The following is an 18,526-nucleotide window of genomic DNA, read 5'->3' as shown; positions in this document are numbered from 1 at the left end:
AGGAGCAAGATCAAGGACACATAATATATTTTTTTGCACTTGGGACGGAGTTTGTATCATTATATCATTCATCACATTAAAACATTCCTTTTTTATTTATCAATGAGGGACAGACATGCACACAAATTTATTTCTCTTTGTAGCAGATCAAAAATAAGGTGAAGATATTGTCCAAAACAATTTCTGAATAATAGTTTATTATGTGATGCAATATAAAATATTTACAATATGTACAAATATCTTTGTTGTTGCATTGTACGTTGTTCTGTTGTACTGTTCTTGCTGCATCAGGTATGAAGAGCTGCAGGAGATACTGTCTGACTTCCATACAACATGTCATGGTACACTCCATACTTCAGCATTGCAAGAAAGTACTATGTTAAGGCAATCACAGATACTCATCACAACTTTTTGTCTTCATGTGTTTCCTTCATACCAATGTTTTGTGCACGATCTGTGTCTTCTGCAATACAACAGATTATAGAATGCATATATACTTCAAGCAAAAGTGAGATGACTGTTTCATCTTCTCAACTCACTGATAAACTGAAGAGAACTGCTTACCAGTTAATATTAAATTACAAATATCCATGTTGATTCACATCAGACCTTTCAAATAGGAAGACATTTTGATTTCTGTGTATTTCTTGTAGGAATTACAAGAAGTGAACAAGAGTTGTAGAGGTTATGTCTGTCCATTCAACCACATGTTTCATATCTCACACAGCTAAATTGACTTTTGATAAATACTGGTATTGTTGCCAATTAAGAAATAAAAACTGCCAGCAAGATTACTATGGAATTAATTAAACAACTTACCTAGAATATCCCCTGGTACACTATGAATAATATACTGTATTTAAGCTTCTTGTTACAGAAATATCTTGTGAATTCTAATTGGAATAATACGCATATTTAATTACATTCACTTACTTGGTGGATCGGGTTCATTCCAAGGTTGGATTTCAGCTTTGCCAAATAACACAAAAAATAGGTTACCAGCAAAGTAAATGCCAGACGAAATATAGAACACAGTTTTCCACTGTGTTGCATCATTCTGTAATTACAACCATAGACATATATATTAAATAAGGAAGAAATAAATATATAACATGACTAACTACATGCTGCATGGACTTCTTGAAAAACTGAAAGTTATCTCAAATCATTAAGAAATACTCCCCCTATATAGGTTTCACAGGTACATTATAACATTTACAGAATCCAGTGAATCCATTCTGCAAATTTACAATATCTTAATTTTAGTTCTACTCTCACCTAACTGGTCTCTTGCCTTGAAGTTTTCTGACCAATATCTTGCAGACATTTCTAATTTCCCCCATATGTCCTACATATCTCACACATCATCCTTGATTTAAACATTTTAACAGTATTCAGTGAACAGTACAAATTATGAAGCTTCTCATTATGTAATTTACCCCAAAGAAGTAAATGCCTGTAATTTCATTATGTGAATAACAGTTTTACATAAAACTCACCTCATCTGTGACTATGAATCCTACAACGAGTGGAGCAATAATAGACATGATGTTTGACAAGCAGTTAGTGATTCCCATCATAGTACCAGAATAATTTGGAGATAAATCAATGTGATTCAGCTGGAAACCAACGTAAGCAGCAGAGTTGACTCCTACTGCAAGTGTAAGCAATGCCACAGCCGCTGTGGTGTCATCCGTGCTAGACAAGGTTAGTCCAATCAGTGCTAGTCCAGGAATCCAGTGTCCTATGAGCAGCATATGAATGTGATTACACACAAAACATCTGAACTGAATCATATTGTTGTTGCCTGGATTATGACACATTGTAGTCTGATAGGTGGATATCATGTATCAGTGAGCATGAGCAGTTCATCACAAAGGAATAAATGCAATGAACATGAACTCTTCACATCACTCCTCAGTAGGAGTGTCAAGAAGTGAAAATACTCGAGTAATAGTAAGAGGTTATCAGGTATTATGAATTTTGTTTGTAATATCCTCAGTCTCTTCAGGCAAATAAAGGCCAAAACTTCTTAAACAGGCCAAGATCACCTTCCATCCTTATCCACTCACTAGTTTTACTTAAATACGGTGTATATGTATGTTCTCCACATGGCCCAGTTTTGTTTATATGTAAAGAAAATCCTGAAGTGGATTTACATGTGTAGTAAGCAACAACTTCTCAAAATGCCAGTGTTAAAAATCTATAGATTACACAAGATGCTAGTATCTGTCTTAAATGAAATAAGAATATGAAGTTTAAAATTCAGGTGCAGAAATGAAGATCAAAAATTATTATCAATAACAAAAAACTGGGCAGATGCCTGAATTTTAAATAATATACCAACAAGAGAGAGATGTTATATTAAAATTAGCTTAGTTTCAGCTTATGTGTGGGGCCGTGAGATGCACAGTAATATAGAAGCCAATCCAGGAGTAAAACCATTATTCAGTTACGGGTATAGTTCTAGTCTTAACATTTGGGAGTGAAAATTTGGGCACTGAATAGAACTAATGAATGAAGAACAGAATTCACAGAGATGATATTTTTAAAATTAACAGACAGCAAAGAATAATAATATTCAAAGAGAACAAAAGACCCATAACCTCAATAAAACATAGAAGTACTGAATCAGAAAAGGAAGAGTGGAAACATCTTGTAAGAATTCAAGACAAGTGAATTCTAAAACTTCTGCTATTCTACAGTCCTAAAGGACATAAAGACGTGGGTCATACAAGAAGATGGAAGGATTATTTCTTTCAAAAATGTAACAGGCCATGGAACTATGCCATGTAGCTAATGGGAATAATGATATCTAATATTCAGAGAATATTTAGTAAAACTTACCAATACTATTGAATATTTTTCTGGATGTACCAAGTGATATTATCCGCCTCGTGTTGAGAAAATCTGATGCCCAACTGAAGACAAAACTCATCAGCCACATAACAAGGTATGGTAGAGCTGACAAAAGACCATTCTGTAATAATATACAATATCATGAATAATATAATGTGCATATTGTAGCCTTCTGTGTTCAACCCTGAAGGCAGAGTAATTATGTTCCTTTAAAATGTTGGTAATCATTATCAGACTACAGCATGGTGTCATAGTCCAGAGGATCACAATATTAATCTTCACAGCTGTAAGAACTCTAAACCTTACAATTGTAATGTTCTCATCCTATCCATCATGAACATTGTGGAAAATTTACACATTTTTCATACACATTATAGAGAAACTTTTGCATGGTCACATACTGAAAATTTGTAATTATATTCTGCCACATACAGAGCATGGGATACATTTCAACTGGGCATCTGATAAATACTGTTATCTTAAAATCTTTCAACCCTTTGCCATTGTTGGTTTGGTGGCTGCTTGGGAACACCAGTTGCTGATGGTTGTTCAGTGCACTCTCTGGCCCTTACCAGGGCCATTTAACCACTGTCCCTGTCTATTGCCTTACTGGCTTGCACAGGGCTCCAGCCCCCCCCCCAATCATTGTTCTGTAACAGAAACCTGTACATACACTGCAGCTTACCCACCCATTTAGACTTTGAAGGTGGAGGCAATGGACCCCCAAAATGTTGGCAACACTTCCCCTGTCCACAAAGTGTAAAGACCAAGAGCTGAAGTAACCTCAGCTGTTAGAATATATGTTTAAACTGAAAACTATAACTTACTGATTTGAGGTCAAACTTGAGGATGGAATTCATGTAAGATGGCATCTCTGTAAGCAAAGTCCAGAAACCCCAGTTCTGGCCACAGTGGGCAATGACTACAGCCCACATGGGCAGTGAAGTGAAAATGTCAATCCAAGGGGTCTGACGTTTCTATAAATTAAAAATGTTATTAGTGTCATAATTAAACCTTAATATACTGGCCAGTGAAGATTTGCTTTTCATAGAATTCAGCGACATTATACTTCAGAATTTACACAGTGTAATAACAGTAGCATTTTACAACGTTCAGAATTCTCATCAGTCATTTAGTGTTCAACTAACCTAAACCATGATGCTATTATGACTTAAAGGTTCTTGGCTTTTCCTCCCATAATGTGAAACTTAACTGCTGTGAAAGCCTCAGATCTGTTAGAGCAGAGTTAGTATCATTTGAAGAGTACTGTTCTCTGCAATATTACACCAAGCACAAAGCAGGCAGCTTAACTTGCCTCCTATTTGCTTATTTAATTTTTGACTCTGAAGATGGAGACAGTCTGTTCCTCTGAAACATATGTAAATTTACCAGACTGGCATCCCAGAAAATAGCATTCTTCTGAGTTGCCATTGAGAGAACTTCAAATCTAGCTTACACACATTTTATAGTGCTTTAATTTAAGTGACTAATTAGCCACCTGGTTGATATACTAATGGACTAATTAACCAAACAGTTCCATAATATAGGCTTCTTTAGACAATTCACAGTTATTCATTTGTCATGAAATCCAATATTGATAACAAGAGCTACCAATATAATCTAAATTAGTCCAATCCAGTTCATTATTTGAATTTAAATTTACTAGAAATTTAAAATACAGGTCTTGCAAACAAGAACTCTTCAGGATACCAAGATATTCCCTACAAAATCATCCTTGTCTGATCACATTGTTATATTGATGAAAAATTCTCAGCCAGACAGCTACATTAATTTTAAGTTAAAGTCCAACATTTTTTAGGCCTTCTTTGCATTCTTTGATTTTGAAGACAGAGACTTTCATCACTATGAAACCTTCCAGTCTTACTCGATGCTGTTTTATATCACAAACCAGTAGTTCATCCAACAAGATCATCAGTGTCTCAGATTAACCCTGGAGGCTCATTGTTATATAGGTGCCTATTACATGAATGTGAACTACCACATACCATGTTGGTGGATAATGTGGAACCAAGGTTGGTCTCAATGTAAGCTTTTTCTGCTTTTGAGATGAACCTGTGAGTGGCAGGTCGGTCTGCTCCAAGAAACACCCAAAGAAGAACCCAGCATATACCCAGCGCACCAAATATGTAGAAGATAGATGGCCAGCCTATTGATGAAGATGCAAGAGCCCCAGACAAAGGCATGGCTATGATGGTCCCAACTTGCCCTCCTGTAAAAATAGAAGATACCAATTAATGTTCCAGTTTTCAAAACTTGTTATATGCTCTCTTTCCAGTTAGTGTCTTACAAATACAATTACACTTCATTCCTGACAGAGTATTATCTCATTCATTTTCTGACTTCATCCAATTCTGAAAATAATTTCCCAATATTTTTAACCTTCTCCTAACCCTATTCAGACAGTTTCCAGCTTCACATCTGATCTTAATAAAAAGTAAAGTAAAGCTATCCCTGTACCAGGCAGTGAAGGCCCATAGGGTTGTGAAACGTTGAGGGTCCCACACTATCTAGACAATCGGCTCAAAGATGGTGGTAAGGTTGTCAGCCTTACGCGCCGGCCGCGCTTTACGCCCCAGGAAAATTATTAATTAATTCCTCCTACTCACTTCTGTTAGAGGCTAAGTAAACCCCAGGGCCTAGTGTGGCTGAAAGGGTTAGGTCAACTGAAAAAATCCAATGACCCCTCCAATGACTCCATAGCCCCTCAACCAACTACGCTACCATGTGCCCCCACATCTGATCTTAATATCTAATCTAAAAAAAAAAGGAAGTTCAGGGAAGGAGAAATCGCCTAATTTACCTTGATACAACATGGTCTGCATGAAAAATTATGTATCCAACAATTCTTCTTTTGTTGTGTGTGTATTCATTGCCATGGTAATGTTTTTACTGAGCCATTGCCTAGCAACAGCAGGGGTATATGCATACAGGCACACAAATTGATGGGAAGGATTTGTGAAGTATATCACTCTGATGGTCTCAGGTGCCATGATATACATACCAAGTTTCATAAAAATTGGTTCTGGCATTCAAAATTTGATATAGGGGGGATTCACAGTCACAGACAGACAGCATAGTGGCCTCATAAGCCTACTTCTATTTCTTCAAAAGAAAGAAAGTAGGCTAAAGATTAGATATTTTACATTGTTGCATGTTTAGATAAATATTTCAGAAATGTCAGTGAAATGAACACAATCCACAAATATGATTTGAGGTTCTCATAGCAATGTCTGTGAGGATTACTATCTTCTACAGCATGATGCTGTGTAGACAGAAATTTACAGATGTTTCAGAGGAACATATTGCCTCTATCTTCATGGTTGATGAGTAAGCCAAGGGGACAAGGAGGAAGCGGTGTGCAGAGTCACTGCTTGGTGCATGATTGTTCAGCAAACTCTTAGATTATGAAGATGGAGGCATTGTGCTCCTCCGAAATGTTGGTGAAGTTCTGCCAGACTGCATGGCATCATATTCCAGATGACAGGACTCTTCACAGTCTACATATATCGTAATCTATCTAATCGTCAAGAAGTTTGTGAACTGTTCAATATGTGCAACTAATGGGACAGGAGGAAACAAACCCTTTTAAATATTGAATCTGAGGTGGGCTTAGCTGAAGGTAGAACCCCAAAACACATGCATTATAGTGATGAGTGGCTAGTGAAAGAATAACACAAACAGCATAGTTTTAGGCAGGTTCCAAACCTGTAACCCCCAGCTTCCAAACTTGAAATTACTCTAAAGAAATTAACGAATGAATTAACCAATCAATCAAAATCAGTTACTTTATACATCATTCTACACCCACCTGCATATACATATGTGCCAAATCTGCCTCGTTCCTCAGTGGGAGTCCAGCTGGAGAGAAGAGTGTGGATGGATGGAAATATGAATCCCTACAAGACAGAAAACAGTCAGTAACTAACTGTGTGTTCTGTTGTAACTCTTTGCAAAATGAAGTACATAACTCAGTTCTGGAAAACTGTCCATTCTAAACATGAAAAAATGTGTGTAAGATTTGATATATCAGGTTCTCATGGCAGTGAATATGGAGTTTATTGTCTTTTATGATGTAATACTGAGTAGTTTAGTTGCTGTTTATTATGAGTTTCATATGATTCTCAGAATAAATGGTGATTAGTTATTTATCTAACAGTTGAAACTTTTAATGGAGGTGTAATGTTTTATGAGGTGGAAACTCTGTGTATAGATATTATTTAGAGGAATTTCATGGTTCTCATCACAAACCATTATTTCTCACCATTTTAAAATCTGATCCTCTTTCTTCCCCTGAAATAAAGTAACTCACTTTTCCCATTACATTCCTTGCTTACCTATTCTTCTACAACTTTCTCTTCCATTCTCTTATAATGTTTCACAAAACTTGGAATTTAATGTGAATCAATATATTTTTGCCTTGAAGACTGGGGCTAATGGACATTGGCCAGGGCCAGGTACACCCATACAGGAAACTGATGCACTAAGCCATGTATGCCCCCCTGATTTACTGCCTCACTCTTTAATGCTTCAAAGGGTTGAATGACAGTATGATCTTCTAGAGCTTCGTGTTAGTATGATCCATGTAAATGTTACCCTTGCTCCAAAATCTGCAATAAAAGACTTACCTGAGCCAGTCCTTGAATTACTCTTGTTCCACATACAAGACCCCAATCACCAACTTCTGCTGCCACTGGCAGCAGAATGGTGAACAGGGAGCATACAAATAAGGATCCTGTAAGAAGGATCTTTGGCCCAAATCTTTGGGCAAGTTGTCCTGCTGGTAACTGTGTTACAACATAGCCCCAGAAGAAAGAAGTTAATATATTTGCTTTCACAGTGTTGTCCCAATGGTATTCCTATAGGAAGAAAAATTCAATCTAAATAAATATCTTGGACTTTATTAGATACAACACTGAACGTCTTCTTAGGGCTCTTAAGCAATAGAGTTCTTTCATTTTGAAACCATAATAGTGAATATCATGTTTCTGTTCAGCTGTCTTTCCTTAATTCAACAGCAATCATTATGTGTATAGATATTAACTAATTTTCATGAAACTTCCATATGAACATCATGCACAATCTTGGAGATCTTGTCCACATCTTGGTATTCTTTTGCTCTATGGAATCAGTACTATCATGATGGTCACACAAACTTTGGACATGATAACAGCAATATTAAAACTCAGTGCAGGATTATGAAATTCAGTTAATGACAGATGTTTTTTAAGTAGATTCTTTTTATTAATCTAAATCATTTTTTGGAAACCAGGAAAACATCACAGTGTGATGACTAAGTTCATCATTTTCAGTTTTCAAAAATGGAATCAAAAGTAACAGTTGACTTTCAAGTTCTTCCCTTTAGAGACACACTTATCACAGTGTCAGTAATTAATTCCAAATATAAAGAATAAGAAAACTAACTTCCTTATTCTGGAACCAGCCAAGTGCTGGGTCAAAGCCCCAAATTTTAAGTCTGAGCATATAATAATGTGCTGCCTAGACAGGGCCATTGTACATTTCAGGTTGCAGTGATTCATGAGTATGGGCAATAGTGGGACAATGATTATAAGAAGAAACAAGGAGAAGCCCAGAGAACAACCTGCTCTAGTGCCATTTTGTCCCGGGACTGAATCTGAGGTTCTACAATGAGCAGACACAGCCTAGCCATTAGGGCTATGAAGGGACATTTAAGGGGAAGCAACTGAAGCAGTCACGCTAAGGCCTCCACGAAAGAGAAATAGAATCCACAGATTTTACTGAGACATTTGCTTCTCTAAAATTGCAAAAAGTTTGTTTGTACTTTTAGTTACTACAAGAAATTAAAAAAAAAAGATAATTTGTTGTTACTGAGAGGGGCCTACACATTGTGAATGTCCCAGGACCCCCACAACTGTATTTACGACACTAGAACTACAGCACAACCAATAATACAAATACTTACTGGAAAGTCAACCCCTGTCCCATTTCTGTCCATCATGGCCACAATTGCGACAGACAAGTTAACTCTCAGTGAATATGCAACAGCCAGGCACAAGAACATGAGCAGTATCTCCAAGTGCCTCACTCCAAACAGCCGGGCTGCAACAAGTCAACATTTCAAATACTTTTTACTAGCTTATAATCACCCAGCTAGTCAAAATATTACCTGCCATTTATGAAACCCAAAATGTCATAACCGTGTTTACAAGAATCGGCTACCGGTCAATATCATGAGCTCCATCACTTCAATTTTCGTTTTTCATCTCCCCATTCAGTTCTAAATGTTCAGACATATTCACCCTCCTTGATTTAATCACTCACTTAATATTGAATTACAAATGTAATCGTTCATATAATCAGTATTTAACTGACAACTATTTTGCACACACGTTATTTAAAATTGGGGGTCTCTTCAATAATCTATCCATTCATAACTAAAGAGCATTTCGGTAAAGGACAATGTAAATGAAATTAAATTAATGACAGCCTGCTTGTTGACTGGAGTAGCAATCAAACTGCACTAATGGATTCAAAATGAAACATTTTAAAACGACAGTGAAAAGGGGATATAGGCTAAAGTTGTCCCTTAATTTAAATAAGCACCATGTTATGAACATGTGTGAGGGAGTGAAGGTATGGCTCCATGAATCCTTAGCCTCAGCCCAGATGAAGGCAAATGGTAAACTTCACGCCACTTCTCACTGGGGAGAAAAGAGCCTGGTACCCATTACATAGGAAGATGGGTGGTCTCCAGAGTGGAACTTGACCCTGTGGCAAAGACAAATTCCTGTCCCTACTGAGAATCGAACCATTAATATGAATCATGTAGCCTATTCATTATATTGACTGAACTATCCCAACCCCTTTAAAGAGTATATATTAATGCTGTTCAGTAATCAGATCTAGAATAGTACAAAGGGCGCAAATAAATTTCTGAACCTTGGAATGGGCTCAAGAAAGACTTGTAAAAGCGACCAGAATGATGGGTACTATCTTCTGCGGTGTGATGTCATAGATTAAATTTCGAAGGAACACATTACCTTCATTTTCAGGGTCAAAGAATAAGCCAACCAAGTAACCAGCAAGAAATAAATAATAAGTAAATTTCTTTCTTGCTTGGCTTACTCTTCGGCCTTGAAAATGGATGCACTATGTTCCTCCAAAATGTAAACAAACTCCACACTCTGAGAACCTCAAACCCAACAAGATCCAGAATGTTTCCTACCAAGGTATATCTATCCAGCCTCCTCGACCACTGAACTCGAGAGGGTCATGTTTGAGTTCCCATTATTCCAGCAGTGTTAAAAAACGTCATCACTTGTTTCCATTCAAGAGCGTTCAGTGCCTGAGAATTGCAGCAGCACATGTTCACACAAAGGACTAAACATCAGTCGTGAGAAAACTCTCACAATAGCATTCAGTAAAATAATTATCATCCTCTTCTTACATTATTGCAGGAATTATTATCATATATAAATATGTGGTTTGGGCTTTAACGACTAGACTGTGTCGGTTCTTGAGGGTTTTCAAAGGTCAGGGTATATTTTATACTTGTCATCTTCAGAGTTAACGACCTCAGCAGAAGCAGAAGCTTGCTGCTGGCAACCAGCCAGCACAGTCACTTATAGTATTGGGCCCCATAGGGACCCATGACTATATATTTATTAATCACTAAGACCATTACGTTTGTTTTTCTTCTTTGTTGGACCTCCTTTTCGGGAAGATGAGGGCCGATGAGGGGTTGACCTTTTTAAGTATGTAACCACGTACTTTACCATCATCAACCAGAGGTTACAATATTCCCACAGGGACTAAGTAGGGGATATATACCATGTACACTATACACAAAATACAAACTGGCATTATATTCTAATATATTCAGAGACCCCTGTCAATGCAGGCTTGTAGGGCAGGTTACGCCTTGGCTTATTTAACCCTTAATGACCAAAGTCTAAGTCACTGTGTGACTGACGGTCAGTCAGTCAGTCTCTCTTGGTGTCAAGCCATATGTTGGATCATAACCAGATATAGGTTTCTGTTTATCATTTGTCATAGTCACTGTTAGCCTCTCTCAGTCCAGGCTCAGTACAGTAGATCATGCCCTATCTTTAGTAGCTTCCGCTACAACGGCAGTCAAGTCACTTGAACGGTCGTATGCTTGACCGCCGCCAAGTTTAAGCCTCTTATATTTCCTGTGTCGTGCTTCACCTCGTCCAATGTTGCGAACATTTGCATTTCCATGATTTTATATGGCTTTTGCTTGTTGCCTGCATAATTTTGTTATATGATCATGTATGTACAGAAGTCTGAAAGCCATGTGCAAATCGCGAACCGATGTGCGCCTTGGAAAATTGCCAATATCACGGAGAAATTACTTTGGAGGCGCTGCGATTTCAGTAGATGGTTGTCTGCCGCAGACTCCTAGGTGGGGCAAGCATAGGTCATTATACTCATAATGAGTGCTTTGTGGAGGGTCAGTTTAATGTCAGCGTCTAATCGCTCACTTTCTATGTGCAATCTCCATGTAACTTATCAAAGATTACGCCGAGATATTTTACACTATCTACAAATGGAATGTTTCGTCCACACACACTGTAAGATGGGACTGAGGCGGTCGATGACTGCGAGAGAAATGCATTCCCTGAGTCTTGTCCTAATTAATTTTAATATTAAAGCCCTCACACCAAGTCTTCGCTGAGCTGAAACAACGCTGGAGTTTTCTCGCAACAAAACCCTCCTTGCGATCTGTCGTCCGTAAAGAGGGCAAGAGGAACAATTTTTTTTTTGGGGGGGGGGCATCATTTATATACATATTGAACAGAGTATGGGACAGGACAGAACCTTGAAGTACACCTCCTTGCTTTTCACCTTCGCCATCGACCGAAACACTGAATTTGCATTGTGAAAGAAAAGAACCAATAAGCTTGATCAAACTGGACGAAAATTCCAATTTAGATAACTTATATAGTAAATCAGAGTGCCATGTGGTATCAAAGGTTTTTCGATGTCCAAGAACACGGCGGCCGTAGATATTTATTGTTGAAATTAAGGGTCACGTGGTTCATTAGCCTCATACATTGCAGTGTCGTGCTGTGACGTGCACGAAAAAAAAAAACTGGCTTGCGTTAAGCAGGCCTCTTTCTTCAATGTACTTTTGGACTATTTTCAGAATGACTTTCGCGAATAGCTAGCCTGTTGTGGATGAGAGGCTAATCGGACGTAAATGTTGAGGGAATTTTGGGTCCTAACCGGTTATCGGTAACGTTATGACCAGGGCCCGGATTTTGATGACCTGAAAATATTTAAAAAAATGACCGAAAAAATCCAGAAAAATGACCTAAAATATGACCCAAAAATGTAATATGCAGGGCCCGGATTTTGATGACCTGAAAATATTTAAAAAATGACCGAAAAAATCCAGGAAACTGACCTAAAGGAGAAAAGAAAGAACACTTCGCTTCCATATTATTCACATTTCAGAAAACATATGAAGAAAAATTCCCTAAAATGGCTAAAAATGACAAGAAATACCCTTAAACGTATAAAAATGTACCAAAAAATTGCCCTCAAAATGAAAAAAAAATGACCTTAACCTAAAAATGACAAAAATTACCTATAAAATTTACATTTCTGTAACCAGCAGCTCATATCCGAGATTTATATATTTAAGAGCATCGCATAGGATGCAAGGAAAAAAAGATGACATATCATCAAAATCGGGGCCGTGGTTATGACTTTTGCTAACGACCTTCGGTTGGGTTTGGCAGCTCTTGCATAGCTCTCGCACTGGGCATTGTTTGGAGGAGGTGAAGCCGTGATTGGGTGAAGAGACGAGCGGTGTGGACACCAACAAGGGGTGCATGCGGTTGTCATAAGGAACAGAACCCTCTCTTATTTTAGGACGTCATAGGGACAAAACAGCAAGCCGTCCTGTTATTTTTAGCTGTCAAGACCGAGCGATAGCCACGACTTTTAACATGCCACAGGATAATTTATTAGTATTGGGTATGGCTGCAGAGTAAAATCACGCACAGCCATAAACCTGACAGCCCTTCCACAGTATAAAAAAAGCTTTAGTGAGCAGTCCTCAAAAATGGAGATGAAGGTAGATGTTCTTAGTTTTTATGCTTATGGCTGGGTCAAAGGAGTGGGATACACAACACATTCCTTTGAGCCAATACATTTTTTAACTGCTGACTGGGACAGTCGACAGTGAGCAGCCAGTGGTGTAAGTCGTCTGTTCGACTCACTTAATAAACCTATCCTATCTACCAGATGGACTTTGAGTTTTTCTAACTTCGATTGGACTTCGCTCCACTCCACATCCTGTTCGTCACATGCAATTTCCTGGCAATCCGGTAAAACACACAACTACCGGCGATCCACGTAATTTTCGGACATACTCGCAAGAGATCTAAATTTGTTTGTATGGAACGACAAGACTGCTCCGTCCACCTACCACTTTGTCTTGCACGTCCAACCATACAACACGGTTAGTGGGAAGGGGTGATACAGAAATGTTCCAGGCACCAAATGGTTAAAGAAAGGGAGAGAACAAAAATGCTTTCAGAATCAGGTGGTCTTGAGACGCGAAAACCTTAGGACCACAATATCTAAATATGCTTAGTATATCGGGGGAGTCGTGACTCCTCAAGAGGTTGGACGAGGAAAATTTGTGGCCCGATTCGTGGTAGGGGCAAGAAACTTTCCTCCAGATCAGCTCTGGGACCCACGAACCATCCTATCCAATGGGAACCGAGAGTTCTATAGCCGAAAGCAGCCAGAGTCTGAAGACAACCACTCACCGTCATCTACCCTCAACGTTAGCGTGGTATTATGGTATAGTGAAGAACAAAAGAAACCAAGAGAAAAGCTAGGCCGCGCCATACCTCAAGCGGTTAGTCGCTGGCTTCCCACCGCGGCGGCCAGGGTTCGATCCCGGGTCTGGTCAAGTGGGATTTGTGGTGGAGAAAATGGCGCTGGGGCAGGTTTTCTCCGAGCACTTCGGTTTCCCCTGCCAATCTTCATTCCACCAATTGCTCCACAGTCACCCTCACCTATCATCTGGGGCTGGTACAATAGGCCAGAAGTGGCCGCAGTACAAGGGACTTAATCCCACCCCACTAGCAATAAAAGAAAAGAGAAAGCTATTCAAGCGTACACTTTGTCCACCACGGACCTCACACGAAATCTTTCGGGACTGAACCTTACTCTTTGCGATAAGAAGCCACCAACCAACCTCCTGATGTATTGCCAAGCCCAGAAACATTTAATAACCTACTGTAGCAATTTGCAGGAGCCGAGATACAGCAGTCGGTATAGCGACTAGACGCCGAGGGGTCGGATTTCGAGTCCCGGTAGGGACAGGATGTTTCTGCCGTCCAGACCGGTTCTGGGACCCACCCAGCCTCCTATCCAAGGGGTACCGGGAGCTCTTTCCACGGGGGTAAAGCGACAGAGGCGTGAAGCTGATTCACCTCTATCTAGTGCCAAGGTCAAGGAAACGTGGATCTATACATTCACTCCCCAATACGTCTTCATGGTGTAGTGCTAGTTAAGCACAGGGACAATTCTACCTTCTGCCTGCATCCGCTTGCTGAAAGCCATTGTCTGTAAGACGCGTCTATTGCACAGAACAATTAAAACTTCGTGAGGAGTCTGCATTGTCCGAAAGGCAATAGAGACCGAAACAATTAGGAACAATTTCGTAATAAACCGTGTGAAGTTTCGCTTATTGTAACCCATGTAACGTGTAACGTGTGAGCATTTTTTTTTGCAGGAACTAACGAACAGTTCATTCTGAATTACCACCAGTCATAATTAAAAATCTGTAAAGGTAAAGAGATAAAGTTGTCCCTGTGTTTAACTAATTAAGCACTACGCCATGGGGGACCTCGGTAATAGTTGTAGGTAAGTGGTCAGCTTCACGCCCGGCCGCTTTACCCACGGGAAAGAGCCACCGGTACCCATTGGCTAGGAAGTTGGGTTGGTCTAGACAACATGAAGTAGTTAAAATTCTTGACTTTACCGGGACTCGAACTCCCACTTCTCAGTCGTCCAGCCAGTAGCCAGCCGCTGTACCGACTGAGCTATCCTGGCCCCTAATTAAGAATCTGTACTACGCGGTAGCGTAGTTTGTTGAAGCAGTATGCTACAAGCCGGAAGGTCGCGGGTTCAAGTTCCGATGAGGTGGATTTTTTTCAGTTGACCTGACCCTTCCAGCCGCACTGTGGCCCTGGGATCGACTCAGCCCCTAACAGAAATGAGTACCAGGAATTAATTAAATAATTTTCCTGGGGAGTAAAGCGCGGCCGGCGCGTAAGGCTGACAACCTTACCGCCATCTTTGAGCCGATTGTCTAGATAATGTGGGACCCTCAACGTCTCACGGCCTGGTACAGGGATAGCTTTACTTTACTTTTACTTAACCAAAGTAATCAGAAACTGCATGGAACCGTTGGAGTGGCACAATGGATGCCGAGCGGGAAGTATCAAGTCCAGAACAAGAAAATAACAACGCATTATCCATTAAGCGTCATCTTCAAAACCTGTTCATGATGCACCCAAGGGGAAAGGTGTTCTTGGCAGACTTGAAAGGATTCTGACGATGGTGTATGCTGTACAGAAGTATCAGGCTTATTTTGGATTCTATCCATCGTCTGGTATATAGAAGACAAAAACCACAACGTTTCAGATCTGTCTCCGTCCTCAGGTGGATGGGGCAGGATAAACCTACTCAGTTGGGCCCGTTTTTCAATCACTGAACGTCCAGACTAGCTAACGTATTAGCCTCTTATTTTGAATTTACAAGATAACCGAATAGTATGACTGATTTACTGTCTTGGGGGCCTCGGAGCAATAAAAATGTAGTGGCCCACCTCAGTAACAAAAAATATGTCTTCTGAAAATTTTTTTTTTATTTATTTCTCATAATAACTAAAAATACAGACTACCTTATCATGATTTTAGAAAAGCAATTGTCTCATTAAAATATATGGATTCCATTTGTTTTGTGAAAGCCCCCCTCCCAGTTGCCCCCCTTAAACCCGGCCCCCCAAAATAAACTTGTACATTCATCCATGCTTAAAGTGATCCCCAGAATGCGAGCAGAACATTCACTTTAGCGTGACGACACGTCACAATCTGCCTCGCTGCAGATCACTCAATGTAACCCCGGCAGCATTGTCACTTCAAGGCCGTTCGTTGTGTTCACTTTGTTTGTCGTGTTACAGTTCCTATTTGCCGTAAGTACACTTTCGCCCGTCACCTTCATTGTGACCTCCGTGCTTCAAGCCTCTCTCTGATTGACCCTGCACTCCAAACGTTTGGTTCTATTCTTAAAAATAAAACCAGTGCCAGCCCTTCAATAACGTTTCTTACTATGCTACACCATGCTCTATATATTAAGACCTTTTATAGTTACGTACACACGAAATGTCGACTTGACTGATTCATACGTGGAAATGAAGTTGACTGAACTAAACTAAAAACTAAACTCCGTGGCCTGTAGTCCGCAAGCGAACTATACCGACGGAGCGACCGCCGCTTGTCGGCGAAGTTAGTGCCAACTTTAGTGGATAGAGGGTGTCAAGTGGTCAGCGCAACGAATCCCCACGGCCGTTAATTCCGGTTTTCTAGACCGGAGCCGCTATTTGCTCCTCAATTATCATCACGAGGCTGGGTGCACCCTGTTCCAGTCCCACTACTTCTCAGAAAATATCTGGTAGCGCCGGGAATCGAACCCGGACCTCTGGATCTGTAGCCAGGAACTCTTACCACTAGACCACACAGGCGGTCAAATAAGCAGCATGTATGGGTGCCGACAGAAGGGGCAAACCAGATATCTAACCCCCTTCCTGGGCATTTTAGCAAAAAAATAAATATTGACAAAAGGAGGAAGTACATCAAATATTGATACAAAAATTTAAAATTCGTCTTTATAAAATGCATTCTTCTATTCTGTATAATCTAGGACGATCAGATAAAAGTGGTCTTATATGGTTTAAATATAAATTTTTAAAGCAAATTTTCTGGATATTTCCCTACCACTTCCTGACGATCTCATGGCATCATCCCTCCTCCTTCTATCCGTGTTCGGGGAAAGAAGCTTACAAAACCTCATATTTATCAAAGAATTTCATGCTATCTACAGTCACAAACAATCAATCATTTCTGGGTAAAAAAAAATCCTACGATTTTGTAAAGATGTGTTGATATTGACATTAAACAAAATTATTATCTTGAAAGCTTACAAAAACATGATAGCAGTCATCAATGTTAACTCAGTCATATCTGTCAACCAACATTTATACTGATAATATGAAAAACAGCGTCTAGAAGTGCCATAAAAACAGTGGATAAACCAATGACGTCCGTCACGGGGTAACGGACATACAAGAAGATTATGAGATCTTGGGGAGAGTGATTCTGCAGAGATTTCTTCACTGGCTTAGATCATGTTTAACGATGGAATGGTTACTGAATATTGGTCGTTCCACAGCTGAGGTGGACAGTCTCCGGTATGCATCCTGTTGTGTGTTATTTATGAAAATATATCATTTTGGGCAGTCGAACGTCAAATAATCAGAAAGAAACAAAATAGACACTATTGTGTTAACATGTACAATTCTTTATTGGAATCAGTCGTAATACAACATAACGGTAAAAGAGAATTACTGGAGTTTTGGACTTTTTCCATCATCCGGAATTTTAGGTAATAGAGGACACGTCGTTTCGGAAACTGAATCTGTTTCCGTCTTCATGTGAGAAAGGAAGACACCTGCTCAGTTGGGCCTCTTAGAAAGAGCTAATCTCAAGGGCCTAACTGAGTAGGTGTCTTCCTCTCTCACCTGAAGAGGGAAACAGATCGTTTCCGAAACGTCGTGTCCTCTGTTACCTAAAATTCCGGACGATGGAAAAAGTCCCAAACCCCACTAATTCTGTATGTCATCCACCATCACCAGAACCCTTTAGAAAAACGGTCATGGTTAAAATTACCTTAGCCACATGTTTCGGCTTTTAAAACCATCATCAGGAAAACGTCATGATTACTATATTCACACACTACTGAACTGCAATTTCATTGTGATAGGAAAGCTGGATACTTGATAACTGTTACATTATAAAATGCATGGTATAAAAATACAATGAATTATAAACTTATTATAAAACGAAAGTTATGGAGTAACAGAAATGAGTACCAGGAATCTTCCTGGGGGTAAAGGACGGCCAGCGCGTGAGGCTGACAACTTCACCACCATCTGTGAGCCGATTGTCTAGAAAATGTTGGAGCCTCGACGTTCCACAAACATATGAGCCTCCACAGTCTCTTACAGGGATAGCTGAACTTTATATATTTCCAGGGCCGCGCCATAGCTCAAACGGTTAGTCGCTGGTTCCCCACCGCGGCGGCCCGGGTTCGATCCCGGGGTCTGGTCAAGTGGGATTTGTGGTGGACAAAGTGCTGCTGGGACAGGTTTTCTCCGATTGCTCCACAATCACCCTCGCCTATAATCTGGAGCTGGTACAATAGGCCAGAAGTGGCCGCAGTACAAGGGACTTAGTCCCACTCCACTAGCAATAAAAAAAAAATATATTTTTTTCACGTAAACCGAGTGTATCCAACCGTGAGTTACGCTAAATAAATGATAGAAACACACACGTGCCCA

The 18,526-nt window shown here is 39.8% G+C and overlaps 1 protein-coding gene across 1 annotated transcript in view; it reads right to left on the bottom strand.

Moving 5' to 3' along the window:
• Positions 1–180: 180 nt before the first annotated feature.
• Positions 181–18,526, bottom strand: part of LOC111870115 (putative inorganic phosphate cotransporter) — a 30,328-nt gene continuing 11,982 nt past the window's right edge. The window contains exons 3-11 of the mRNA XM_023862138.2: positions 8,822–8,958; positions 7,506–7,736; positions 6,689–6,776; positions 4,866–5,089; positions 3,687–3,836; positions 2,848–2,980; positions 1,500–1,744; positions 934–1,057; positions 181–463 (exon numbers count right to left, since the gene is read on the bottom strand). Of these exons, the coding sequence (XP_023717906.1) occupies positions 402–463; positions 934–1,057; positions 1,500–1,744; positions 2,848–2,980; positions 3,687–3,836; positions 4,866–5,089; positions 6,689–6,776; positions 7,506–7,736; positions 8,822–8,958 (1,394 nt within the window). The 3' untranslated portion in view covers positions 181–401. The remainder of the gene's footprint in view (positions 464–933; positions 1,058–1,499; positions 1,745–2,847; positions 2,981–3,686; positions 3,837–4,865; positions 5,090–6,688; positions 6,777–7,505; positions 7,737–8,821; positions 8,959–18,526) is intronic.

This window comes from Cryptotermes secundus, unplaced genomic scaffold (genome assembly GCF_002891405.2).
Source record: "Cryptotermes secundus unplaced genomic scaffold, Csec_1.0 scaffold594, whole genome shotgun sequence".
Taxonomy (NCBI): domain Eukaryota; kingdom Metazoa; phylum Arthropoda; class Insecta; order Blattodea; family Kalotermitidae; genus Cryptotermes; species Cryptotermes secundus.
This window is presented reverse-complemented; position numbering and strand designations above follow the sequence as displayed.